Source organism: Zea mays, chloroplast, assembly GCF_902167145.1.
Source record: "Zea mays chloroplast, complete genome".
Classification (NCBI taxonomy): domain Eukaryota; kingdom Viridiplantae; phylum Streptophyta; class Magnoliopsida; order Poales; family Poaceae; genus Zea; species Zea mays.
The window spans coordinates 105,001-117,500 of NC_001666.2; the positions used below are offsets into that span (position 1 = coordinate 105,001).

The 12,500-nt window shown below is 32.8% G+C and overlaps 10 protein-coding genes and 1 non-coding gene, besides 8 other annotated features; 3 read left to right on the forward strand and 8 right to left on the reverse strand. All coding sequences in view use genetic code 11, as the record gives it.

Moving 5' to 3' along the window:
• Window positions 1–12,500: part of a sequence feature ([JLA]; junction IRA-LSC (circular molecule)) that runs on past both edges of the window.
• ndhF (NADH dehydrogenase subunit 5) lies at window positions 72–2,288 on the reverse strand. The gene has a single exon. It carries the CDS (start codon window positions 2,286–2,288, stop codon window positions 72–74), a length of 2,217 nt encoding a protein of 738 aa, NP_043084.1.
• Window position 100, forward strand: a sequence feature ([JSB]; junction IR-SSC).
• Window position 3,104, forward strand: a sequence difference (conflict).
• Window positions 3,127–3,306, forward strand: rpl32 (ribosomal protein L32). The gene has a single exon. The coding sequence runs from the start codon at window positions 3,127–3,129 to the stop codon at window positions 3,304–3,306; it is 180 nt and encodes a 59-aa protein (NP_043085.1).
• Window positions 3,837–3,917, forward strand: trnL. Its single transcript has one exon. It is a non-coding gene; the product is annotated as a tRNA-Leu (tRNA).
• On the forward strand, window positions 3,995–4,960 carry ccsA (cytochrome c biogenesis protein). Its single transcript has one exon. It carries the CDS (start codon window positions 3,995–3,997, stop codon window positions 4,958–4,960), a length of 966 nt encoding a protein of 321 aa, NP_043086.1.
• Window position 4,785, forward strand, in ccsA: a sequence difference (conflict; ORF321).
• Window position 4,888, forward strand, in ccsA: a sequence difference (conflict; ORF321).
• Window position 4,980, forward strand: a sequence difference (conflict).
• On the reverse strand, window positions 5,138–6,640 carry ndhD (NADH dehydrogenase subunit 4). The gene has a single exon. The coding sequence runs from the start codon at window positions 6,638–6,640 to the stop codon at window positions 5,138–5,140; it is 1,503 nt and encodes a 500-aa protein (NP_043087.1).
• Window position 5,217, forward strand: a sequence difference (conflict).
• Window position 5,233, forward strand: a sequence difference (conflict).
• Window positions 6,760–7,005, reverse strand: psaC (photosystem I subunit VII). The gene has a single exon. The coding sequence runs from the start codon at window positions 7,003–7,005 to the stop codon at window positions 6,760–6,762; it is 246 nt and encodes an 81-aa protein (NP_043088.1).
• ndhE (NADH dehydrogenase subunit 4L) lies at window positions 7,473–7,778 on the reverse strand. The gene has a single exon. It carries the CDS (start codon window positions 7,776–7,778, stop codon window positions 7,473–7,475), a length of 306 nt encoding a protein of 101 aa, NP_043089.1.
• Window positions 7,993–8,523, reverse strand: ndhG (NADH dehydrogenase subunit 6). The gene has a single exon. It carries the CDS (start codon window positions 8,521–8,523, stop codon window positions 7,993–7,995), a length of 531 nt encoding a protein of 176 aa, NP_043090.1.
• ndhI (NADH dehydrogenase subunit I) lies at window positions 8,707–9,249 on the reverse strand. Its single transcript has one exon. The coding sequence runs from the start codon at window positions 9,247–9,249 to the stop codon at window positions 8,707–8,709; it is 543 nt and encodes a 180-aa protein (NP_043091.1).
• ndhA (NADH dehydrogenase subunit 1) lies at window positions 9,343–11,454 on the reverse strand. One transcript has 2 exons: window positions 10,905–11,454; window positions 9,343–9,881 (listed from the first exon to the last, which is right to left on the reverse strand). The coding sequence occupies exons 1-2, from the start codon at window positions 11,452–11,454 to the stop codon at window positions 9,343–9,345; spliced, it is 1,089 nt and encodes a 362-aa protein (NP_043092.1).
• ndhH (NADH dehydrogenase subunit 7) overlaps window positions 11,456–12,500 on the reverse strand; it is a 1,182-nt gene continuing 137 nt past the window's right edge. Inside the window, exon 1 of the mRNA in view lies at window positions 11,456–12,500. This exon is cut by the window's right edge and continues 137 nt beyond it. Within this exon, the coding sequence (NP_043093.1) occupies window positions 11,456–12,500 (1,045 nt within the window).

The following is a 12,500-nucleotide window of genomic DNA, read 5'->3' on the forward strand; positions in this document are numbered from 1 at the left end:
AGTCTTATAGTAGTCTTAGATTTTGCATTTTGATGAGCCTCGTTTTGAGGAATTCATGGAATAATCCATTTTCATGGAATAAAGAATAAGAACAAGGATACATAACATAAAAAAAAGAATAGATAAGACGATATTCGCCCTCCCCCTACATATTTGATTTCTTCTCCTATACAAAAACCAGCAAGACCTACTCCATTGGTAATTCCATCAATGACACCTTTATCAAAAAAATGCGTTAGTTCGGCTAACTTTCTTATACCTAGGATAAAAACCCTAGTATAGAAAAAATCTATATAACCACGATTATATGACCAGCTGTATATCTTTTTTTTTACTTCATCCAAAAAGCTCTTTTTTGGATTCTTTTTTACAAGGGAATTTTGAAAATTCAAATTCTGAAAAAAAGAATAAGCAGATCCATAAAAGATATATGCTATGAATAGACCAAAAATTGCTAAACTTACAGAAGAAATTGCATTAGTGAGAAATTCATATGAATTTATGGAAGAATTAGAATTTTCCTGGAACAAGTTTATTGAAGGAGTTAGCCACTTTGATAATATGGTTAACTCCAATATTCTATTATCTTTTACTCCATTATCAAAATGGATTCCTATGGATCCAATGAACAAAGTAAAAAGTAGTAATATAAGAAGAGGAAATAGCATAGTATTTCCCGTTTCATGAGGATAGACAAAAGTATTTTTAGCCCCAAAGGGAGTACTAAAGGATCCTATCTTATTTCTTGTATTAGCAGGAATTTTTGGTATATTTTGTGAAAAAAAAGAAACTCCACTCTTCATTGTTGATAAAACAAAATCCCTATTGACTCCTTTGGATATACTTTTTCCCCATAAGGATATTGAATACAACGAACCTTCTTTAGTACTACTGTAATTTTGAAAATGAACACGCAAATACCCATCAAAAGTAAGTAAATATATCCGAAACATATAAAATGCAGTTAATCCTGCAGTAAAAGAAGCTATTATTCCAAAAAAGGGTGAATACAACCAACTATTACTAAGGATTTCATCTTTGGACCAGAAGCAAGCAAGAGGTGGAATACCACAAAGAGAAAGTGTACCACATAAAAAAGTAGTTCTTGTAATTGGAACGTATTTTCTTAAACCACCCATAAGAACCATATTCTGACTTTTATCTGGTGAATATCCAACAAGAGGTTCCATTGAATGAATAACGGATCCGGATCCTAAGAACAATAAAGCTTTCGAATAAGCATGAGTGATCAAATGGAATAAAGCAGCTTGATAAGAACCTATACCTAGAGCTAACATCATATAACCCAATTGAGACATTGTAGAATAGGCTAAGCTTCTTTTAATATCTCTCTGAGCAAGAGCTAAAGTGGCTCCTAAGAAGAGTGTTATTGTACCTATTAAAGAAATGAAACTCATTATCCAGGGTAGGGATATGAAAAGAGGAAGAAGTCTAGCTAGAAGAAAAATCCCCGCAGCAACCATAGTTGCTGCGTGTATAAGAGCCGAAATAGGAGTGGGTCCTTCCATAGCATCAGGTAACCATACGTGAAGAGGAAATTGTGCAGATTTTGCAACTGCACCAAGGAATAATAAAAAAGCACACAAAGTAGTAAGTAAGGAATTAATCCCATTATTAGGAATCCAGTTATTAGCTATTTTGAACAAATCCCGAAACTCCAAACTACCCGTTATCCAAAAAAAACCTAAAATTCCTAATAACAGACCAAAATCCCCTACACGATTAGTTACAAAAGCTTTTTGACAAGCACTCGCTGCAATTGGCCGCGTAAACCAAAAACCTATCAATAAATAGGAACACATTCCCACAAGTTCCCAAAAAAAATAAATTTGTATCAAATTGGAACTAGTAACCAATCCTAACATGGAAGTATTAAAAAAACTTATATAAACAAAAAATCTCAAATATCCTTCATCGTGAGACATATAATCGTCACTATAAATAAGAACTAAGATTCCTACAGTAGTAATTAGTATTAACATAATAGACGTAAGGGGGTCGACCAAGTATCCAAATTCTAAGGAAAAATCATTATTGATGGTCCAAGACCATAGATATTGATAGATAGAACTTCCATTTATTTGTTGAATAGACAGGTGAAGTGAGAATACCATAGCTATACTTAAGAGTAAAATACTAGGAAAAGCCCATATCCGACGAAGATTTTTTGTTGCTGTAGGAATAAGAAAAAGTCCAAATCCCATTGACATAATAACTGGAAGTGGGAGAAGAGGAATTACCCAGGCATATTGATATGTATGTTCCATAAGAAAAGAAATAGCAATTTTTAGTTTAAATTTATAGTTCAATTTTTCTATAAAATAAAATTGTTTCCGATTCACCAAACCTATTCTTATCTCTTTCTAAAGGAATTAAAAAAACAAAATAAGAAAAATAAAAAATACTGGAATTATGAATTTTTCTAATTTCTCTCATTAAAATATCCAAAATTTAGAATGGGTTTAGTTACTTAAATTCAAAAAGTGAATCAAAGAATTTCGGTATCTAGTTATTAGTAAAAAAAAATATTTATTAAAATACAAAAAAAGATTGAATAATTTTACTTTCTAATCATTTTTGTATTTCTTTTTGTTAAAATAAAAGAGCTCTCTTGTTTCGTAATTGATTGATTGAATTCCAAAGAAAACCTATATTTATAGGAAATTCTCGAATATTGCTTATTTCATATAAAAGGAAATCCTAATGACTAGAATTCTCTAAGTTTTAGAATGTCTTGTTTAAGAGACTAAGTATTTTTTTTTATTGGAATTCAATTATGGAATAGCCTTCTGAACTTAATTAACTATTTGAATTGAATTTTACCTTCTTTTTATCTCCCCCTCTTATATGAGGGCTTATCCCCCATACCATATATTTATATATGGAGTATATTTGATATAGAAATTTTGATTTAAATAGAAAACTAAAAAACTCTGTCTTATCCGACATTAGACAAAATGAACTAAAGAAGAATTTTAGAATTTAAGTATCTTTCAGTATCTTTCAGTATCTAAGTATAAATACTAAGAAAAAACAGAAAGAAGGATTGATTTGTGGCAATAGATGTCTTTCACATACAACTAGAAAAAGTAATTCCCTTTTTGAATGGCAGTTCCAAAAAAACGTACTTCGATGTCAAAAAAGCGTATTCGTAAAAATCTTTGGAAAAAAAAGACTTATTTTTCCATAGTACAATCTTATTCTTTAGCAAAATCAAGATCATTTTCTAGGGGCAACGAGCATCCAAAACCAAAAGGTTTTTCTGGGCAACAAGCAAACAAATAATAAGATTTTGAAATAATCTGAATTGAACTATCCAAAAGAAATTCCAATTATTTAATATGAATGAATAATTCGGATTAATTAATAAATGTACTTTTATGTGTCGAATTCCTCGGTACAATATTCTTAGAACGAATCCCTCCATTATCATTATATAGAACAAAAGTTTTTGGTATATTGTGTCCTCAGTATTCTTTTCCTATCAAAGAACTTTTTTTTATAATAGAATTCTCATAAAAACGAGGATTCTATTATAAAAAGTAGACTATTCTTGCAATAGGACTTACAACCTCCACCTAATCTTATCCAAATTCCCATATAAATGGGTTTAGGACTGGTACATCATATTAATAAGAGTGTAAAGGCTTTCATTCTATCAATTTTTCTAAAATACAAAATGCATTTCATTGTAGTTAATGATGAACTTCTAATGATGAACTTCTAATGTTCCTAAATTCTATGGCTTCTCCCAGTCTCGACGATTCACGATAAAATAACTATTATTCTTTTAAGTTAACTATTATTTTAAATTAGCCGCCATGGTGAAATTGGTAGACACGCTGCTCTTAGGAAGCAGTGCTCAAGCATCTTCGGTTCGAATCCGAGTGGCGGCATTCTCGAAAAAGAATACAATAAATTAGAAAATGGATTCAATTCGAAATTTCCAATTTTGTAATGGGACCTTATCGTTATGCTATTTGCAACTTTAGAACATATACTAACTCATATCTCTTTCTCAACCATTTCAATTGTGATTACGATTCATTTGATAACCTTATTAGTTCGTGAACTTAGGGGATTACGTGATTCGTCAGAAAAAGGAATGATAGCTACTTTTTTCTCTATAACAGGATTTTTAGTCTCTCGTTGGGTTTCTTCGGGACATTTTCCATTAAGTAATTTATATGAGTCATTGATCTTCCTTTCATGGACTCTGTATATTCTTCATACTATTCCTAAGATACAGAACTCGAAAAATGATTTAAGCACAATAACTACGCCAAGTACTATTTTAACGCAAGGCTTTGCCACGTCGGGTCTTTTAACTGAAATGCATCAATCCACAATACTAGTACCTGCTCTACAATCTCAGTGGTTAATGATGCATGTCAGTATGATGTTACTAAGCTATGCAACTCTTTTGTGTGGATCCTTATTATCCGCCGCTCTTCTAATCATTAGATTTCGAAAGAATTTCGATTTCTTTTCACTAAAGAAAAATGTTTTTCTTAAAACATTTTTCTTTAGTGAGATTGAATATTTATATGCAAAAAGAAGTGCTTTAAAAAACACCTCTTTTCCCGTATTTCCAAATTATTACAAATATCAATTAACTGAGCGTTTGGATTCTTGGAGTTATCGTGTCATTAGTCTAGGGTTTACTCTTTTAACCGTGGGTATTCTTTGTGGAGCAGTATGGGCTAATGAGGCATGGGGATCCTATTGGAATTGGGATCCTAAGGAAACTTGGGCATTTATTACCTGGACCATATTTGCAATATATTTACATAGTAGAAAAAATCCAAATTGGAAGGGTACGAATTCCGCACTTGTAGCTTCGATAGGATTTCTTATAATTTGGATCTGCTATTTTGGTATCAATCTGTTAGGAATAGGTTTACATAGTTACGGTTCATTTACATTACCATCTAAATAATTACATAACATAAAACCTTCGGTTTTTTTCCTTTTTAGTTTGATTTGAGAACCCTTTGAAAAGACGTTCAAGGGGTTCTCAAAAATTCGAGATAGATAGATCTAATTAGACTTTTTTACTTTTTTCTGAATTTTTCCACTCTGGAATATAGAGCGGACTGGTTAAAAAAAGAAAATCCTATTTAGTATAATAATTGGATAATAGAACCTCTACCCTATCAACGGATAGCGAGAGAACCAAATCTGGATAAATACCAATTCCTATTACTGGTAAAAAGATACAAATTAAAAGAAAGAGTTCTCGTGGTCCAGAATCTACAAAATTTTTGTTTGGAACATGAAATAGCTTGTATCCATAGAACATCTGGCGTAACATAGATAATAAATAAATAGGAGTTAATATCATTCCTATTGCCATTACAAAAGTAATTAGCATTTTTGGCATTAACATAAATTTAGGACTAGTAATTAGTCCAAAAAATACTACTAATTCTGCAACAAAACCGCTCATTCCCGGCAAGGCAAGAGAAGCCATTGAAAAGCTACTAAACATGGTAAAAATTTTTGGCATTGGGATAGATATTCCCCCCAGTTCTTCGAGATAAACAAGACGCATTCTATCACAAGCCGTTCCCGCCAAGAAAAAAAGTGTAGCACCGATAAATCCATGAGATAATATTTGTAAAATAGCTCCATTTAGTCCAATGTTGGTTATGGAACCAATTCCTATAATTATGAAACCCATGTGAGATACGGAGGAGTAGGCTATTCTTTTTTTGAAATTTCGTTGACCAAGAGAAGTTGAAGCTGCATAGATTATTTGCACCGCTCCTATTATTACCAACCAAGGGGAAAATAGATAATGAGCATGCGGTAACAATTCCATATTGACCCGAATCAATCCGTATGCTCCCATCTTTAATAGAATTCCGGCTAAAAGCATACATGTACTGTAATGCGCTTCCCCATGGGTATATGGTAACCACGTATGTAAAGGTATAATCGGCAATTTGACAGCATAAGCAATAAGGAAGCCAAAATACAGTAGTATTTCCCATGTTGTAGGGTATGATTGATTAATCAATCTTTCTAAATCTAATCCGGGTTCATTGGAACCATATAATCCCATACCCAGAACTCCAATTAAGAAAAAAATGGAACCGCCTGCAGTATACAAAATAAACTTGGTAGCTGAATACAGACGCCTCTTTCCCCCCCACATGGATAAAAGTAAGTAAACAGGAATTAATTCTAACTCCCACATGATAAAAAAAAGTAAAAGGTCTCGTGAAGAAAATAATCCTATTTGACCGCTATACATTGCTAGCATCAGGAAATAGAATAATTGCGAATTCCGAGTAACCGGCCAAGCCGCTAAAGTAGCTAAAGTAGTGATAAATCCTGTCAATAAAATAGATCCTAATGAAAGTGGATCGATTCCCAATCTCCAGTGGAAATCGAAAACATCTATCCATTTAGAATCCTCCTTTAATTGGATTAAAGGATCCTCCAATTGGAAATGATAACAGAATGCATAAGTCATTAGAAGGAATTCTAATAAACAAATAGCTATAGTATACCACCTAACGATTTTATTTCCTTTATGAGGTAAAAAGAAAATTAATGAACCTGCAAATATCGGCAAAACAACAAGTATTGTTAACCAAGGAAAATAACTCATGATAAAGTAATAAAGACAAGATACGTTTTGACCAGAAAAGCCCATGCTCGATTATTTCGAGCACAGGCTTCTTCGGTAAAGAGGAATCAGACGATTCAAGTGGAGTTTTTTGTAACGTATCAATAAGATAGAGCCATGCTGCGGGTTGTTTCAGGCCCTAAATAAACGCGGACACTTAAAAAATCCGTTGGACAGGCGGATTCGCATCTCTTACAACCCACACAATCTTCGGTTCTCGGCGCGGAAGCAATTTGCTTGGCTTTACATCCATCCCAAGGTATCATTTCTAATACATCTGTTGGGCAAGCTCGTACACAATGAGTGCATCCTATACATGTATCATAAATTTTTACAGAATGTGACATTGGATCTCTAAATTTTCCTTTTCAACATAAAAATTTTCAGACTGGTAAAAATGAAATTAGTACTATATAAATTAGATGTATTGTAGACACCAGACGAAGCAATGGTTTATCCAAACTTTAACAAATAATGCAATATATTTCGTAATCTGTTTGTGAGAAAGCGTGAAAAGAGCCAAGAGACTTGAATTTAAGGCTTCAACAGTTATAATTATACGAATTCTACATACTAATTCGAATTAGCCAATAAATTGGCTATCATCTTTTCAATATAAATTATTGCAATATTCAAATTGCAATATCAATGAATTGCAAAAATGCAATATTCAATAAGTAAAAAACAATACTCTGAAATAACCTACTCAAAAAAAGGATATTATTAAACACTAATAAGAAAATAAGATTAGATTTCTATTCATCTTAATGTTTCTTATTATTATATATGCCCCTTTGTTTAGGGGATTCTATGTCTAATTATTCAAAAAATTGGATTGATTGATACGAGTTGATTTCCTGTTACGATGGATGGAAGAAAGAATGGATAGTCCAATAGCTGCTTCAGCAGCCGCAAGGGCTATAACAAAAATTGCGAAAATGTCTCCTTTTAATTGGCGACTATCAAATAGATCAGAAAATGTTACGAGATTTAGATTAATTGAATTCAGTATAAGTTCAAGACATATTAGAGCTCTAACCATGTTTCGGCTTGTGATCAATCCATAGATACCAATCGAAAATAAATAGACACTCAAAAAAAGTACTCGCTCAAACATCATTAACTAACTCCTTATCAATCTCGATTCATTTCAATATGAGGACAAGAATTGAACCGATTCAATTAATTAGAATAGAACAATTACGCAACAAAAGAGAAAAGAAGGTATTTGTTGTATTGGCAGTAGATGGGTTTTACTAAATCAAAATTGTGATTCTTTAGTTATTTATTTTATATTTGAAATTCTAAGAATTTTGACTCATTCTAAGTATTTCTTATTGTCGAGCCATAGTAATTGCACCTATTAAAGAAACTAGAAGAATTAGGGAAATGAGTTCAAACGGAAGATAAAAATCGGTTGCTAAATGAATCCCAATTTGTTGAACGTTATTTATGAGACCCTGTTCTACTATTTGGTTTGATCTTGTAGTCCAAAGAATTCCATACCACGACGTATCTGGGATAGTAGTCATTAGTGAAAAAGGAATAGTTATACAAAGGAGTAAAGTAAACCCATCTCCAATAGTCCAATAATTCTTATCTTTAGACCACTCTGAGCCGTTTACAAACATTACAGCAAATATGATCAAGACATTTATGGCTCCCACATAAATAAGAAGTTGTGCGACAGCTACAAAGTAGGAATTTAATAAAAAATAGAATAAGGATATACAAACAAGAACTAATCCCAGCGAAAAGGCAGAATAAATTGGGTTGGTAAGTAATACTACTCCTAGACCTCCTAGTAGAAGACCAAATCCCCCAAATAGCACAAGAATCTCATGTATTGGTCCAGGTAAATCCATTATGGATAAGAAGAAATTTCTAGTATAAAATTTTTCATGAACTGACTAAAACTAAAAGATTCAAGGAAGGAAAAAGGTATTAGGATATTTTTTTGTATATACATATAAGTTGTTAAGCAGTAGTTATTCTTTTTTCGTTAGAGTTAGTAAAAATGGATTTTTCTAATAAAAAAATCCTAATACCTAGTAATCTGTAATCGTTCTTGAATTCCAAGATTTTTCTTCGTCTATTTTACTTTGAGGCGAATTCCTAATTGTTTGAATTGTGTAATCTCCCATTATGGAGATTGGTAACCGACTCAAAGCAATTTGATTGTAATTCAATTCATGACGATCATAAGTAGAAAGTTCATATTCTTCAGTCATTGATAAACAATTTGTGGGACAGTATTCAACACAGTTACCGCAAAATATACAAACTCCGAAATCAATACTATAATTAAGCAATTGTTTTCTTTTAATATCCTTTTCAAATCTCCAATCCACAAGGGGTAGATCTATCGGGCATACGCGAACACATACTTCACAAGCAATGCATTTATCAAATTCAAAGTGTATTCGCCCCCGGAAACGCTCCGATGTAATTGATTTTTCATAAGGGTAGTGAATCGTTATAGGTAAACGATTTGTGTGGGATAAGGTAATTATGAAACTTTGACCAATGTATCTTGCGGCGCGTATTGTTTGTTGACCATAACTAATGAACCCAGTTAGCATAGGGAACATATTCTAAATCTATATATGAAAAAGGTATGTTTCTTTCTCTTGTTTGAGAGAACTTTTGTGTTGAAAATATTCTTACTGTTATTGTATTCTTATTTATAGTGAAACTAGTTGGGAAGAAGTTGTTAATAAGAGATTGCCCAGAGAAATAGGTAAAAGAAATTTCCATCCAAGATTTAATAACTGATCCATTCTCATCCTGGGTAAAGTCCATCTTATTGTGATAGAAATGAAGAGAAATAAATAAGCTTTAGTTAATGTAATAAAGATACCTATTACCATTTCCAAAATTCCAATTATTTTATTCATTTGGAAAAATCCAAAAAAGGATATATAGGGAATAGAGAAATTCCACCCGCCTAAGTATAGAACAGTTACAAATAAAGAGGAAACTAATAAATTTAGGTAAGAAACAAGATAAAATAAACCATATTTAATACCAGAATATTCGGTTTGATAACCTGCTACTAATTCTTCTTCTGCTTCTGGTAAATCAAAGGGTAATCTTTCACATTCTGCCAAAGAAGAAATTAGAAAAACTAGAAAACCTATAGGCTGACGCCAAAGATTCCATCCAAAAAAACCATATTTGGACTGTGCTTCAACTATATCAACTGTACTTGAACTATTAGATAATCATAGTCGATGATAACATCACAGTTCCCACCGCTATTCCAAAACCGTACATGAAACCTTAGCTTCATACGGCTCCTCTATGATCAGAAAAAAGGAAAGGATTGTTTCGTTTCGGTATCATCCTCTGGGCATAGATAGAATTAGATAAGATAAAATTGATTGGAAAGCCCAAAATTAGACCAAAGCAATTACGTCTGCTAGAATAACAAAAAAGCGCTTCCGAATTGATCTCATCCTTTATATAATATAATTTTGCTTTGTTCGGTAATAACTTAATATTGGAATAAATCACTCGTTATAGCAATTAATAAATGGAAAGAATTTGGCATTAGTTCATGAGGAATTCTGTATGAATAGGGATAAAGGAAGGAAAGAATAAATAAAGATCCTTTTTTGTATTGTATTCCATATCTTTTGTCCTACTCTTCTTTCCCCGGGAGGGGTATACTTAAAAAAAAAGAATAAAGGGTTAATTCGTTCTTGATAGCCATTTCCTTAACAAGTGAATGGGAACATACTCTAGACCGGAATCTGAAGAAAGTACTGCTTGATCATTTCCACCAATTTCAAGTCCTTATTATGATTCCTTTTATGAGGAAAAATGTCTAATGATTTAGATTCTCTCATTACTAATCCTGTATGTACTTTAGTGTTCCTAATCCCTCACTAACTTTTGATGGATTGCCTTATGGTTATAAGTTTAAATTATAGTAATAACTCAAAATATTCTAGTAATGGAATTCCATATCGCGAATCCTTTATTCTTGCCCGCTTCAAGATATGATGACTAATCAAACAATCTCAACCTTGGGGTAAAGAGTTTACACTGCTTATGTTTACTTGAACTTTTTTCTTGTACGTAGGAAATGAGATTTTTTACTTTTACTACAAATTAATAAGCTGTTTTGTTTCACTCATATAGCTATCGAGTTTAACTTACCAACGCGAATACAGAATAAGCAAAGGAAGATAAGCATTCAATGTATTTTAGAGGAAAAAGATCCTATTTTAACGAATCACACGTAGAGATATTGCTAGTACACAAAAAGTTAATGGTATTTCATAACTAATAGATTGAGCAGCCGCTCGTAGACCGCCTGAAAAAGAATATTTATTATTTGAGCTATATCCTGCCATGAGAAGACCAATAGGAGCAATACTTGAAATCGCAATCCATAAAAAAACACCAATACTAAGATCAGCTAAAACAAAACGATATCCTAAAGGGATAACTAAAAAACTTAATAAAATGGATATGACTGCTATAGAGGGACCAATGCTAAATAAAGGAATATCTCCTCGGGATGGGAGGATATCCTCTTTTAAAAGTAGTTTAGTTCCATCTGCTATAGCTTGAAGCAGTCCCAGGGGGCCAGCATATTCAGGACCAATACGTTGTTGTATCGATGCGGATATTTCTCTTTCTAACCACACAATTACGAGTACTTCTATTGTGATTCCCAGTAGGAGGGCAAAAATGGGTAGAATCCATATAAGTCCGTAGATTTCTTTAAATAATTCCGATTTCGAAAAAGAATTGATAGTTTCTACCTCTACCCTATCTATTATCATTTCAACGATCAACTTCCCCCATAATGATATCTATACTACCTAATATTGTCATGATATCAGCCAATTTCATTTTTTTAACTAGCTGAGGAAGAATTTGCAAATTAATAAAACCCGGTGGACGAATTTTCCATCTCCAGGGGAAAAGACTATCATCTCCTACCAGATAAATTCCTAATTCGCCTTTTGGAGCTTCTACTCTTACATAAAGCTCTTGCTTTGATAATTCAAAATTGGGCGAAGGTTTTTTACCAAGAAATCGATATTCAAAATCATTCCATTCGGGATTCTTTGCTTTCTTAAAGCGTCGGGCTTCTAAATTCTCATAAGGTCCTCCAGGAATTTTCTCTACAGCCTGTTGAATAATTTTTATGGATTCCCTCATTTCACCGACTCGTACTAAATAGCGAGCTAACGAATCTCCTTCTTTTTGCCATTGGACTTTCCAATCGAATTGATTGTAAGACTCATAAGGATCAATTTTACGAAGATCCCATTGTATTCCAGAAGCTCGTAACATTGGTCCCGATAAGCCCCAATTTACAGCTTCTTCTCCGCTAATAAAACCGACTCCTTCAACTCGTTCTAAAAAAATGGGATTCTGTGTAATAAGTTCTTGATATTCAACAACTCCTTGTAAAAAATAATCACAGAAATCTAAACATTTATCCATCCATCCATAAGGGAGATCGGCAGCGACTCCTCCGATGCGAAAGTAATTATGCATCATTCGCATACCTGTGACAGCTTCAAATAGATCATATATCAATTCTCTCTCTCTAAAAATGTAGAAAAAGGGAGTCTGCGCCCCGAGATCCGCCATAAAAGGTCCAAGCCATAACAAATGAGAAGCTATACGGCTCAATTCTAACATAATTACTCTAATATAGCTGGCTCTTTTGGGTATTTGAATATTCTCTAAGAATTCTGGTGCATTTACCGTTATTGCTTCTGTAAACATAGTAGCTAAATAATCCCATCGTGTTACATAAGGCAAGTATTGTATAATACTTCTGTTTTCCGCGATTTTTTCCATTCCTCTGTGTAAA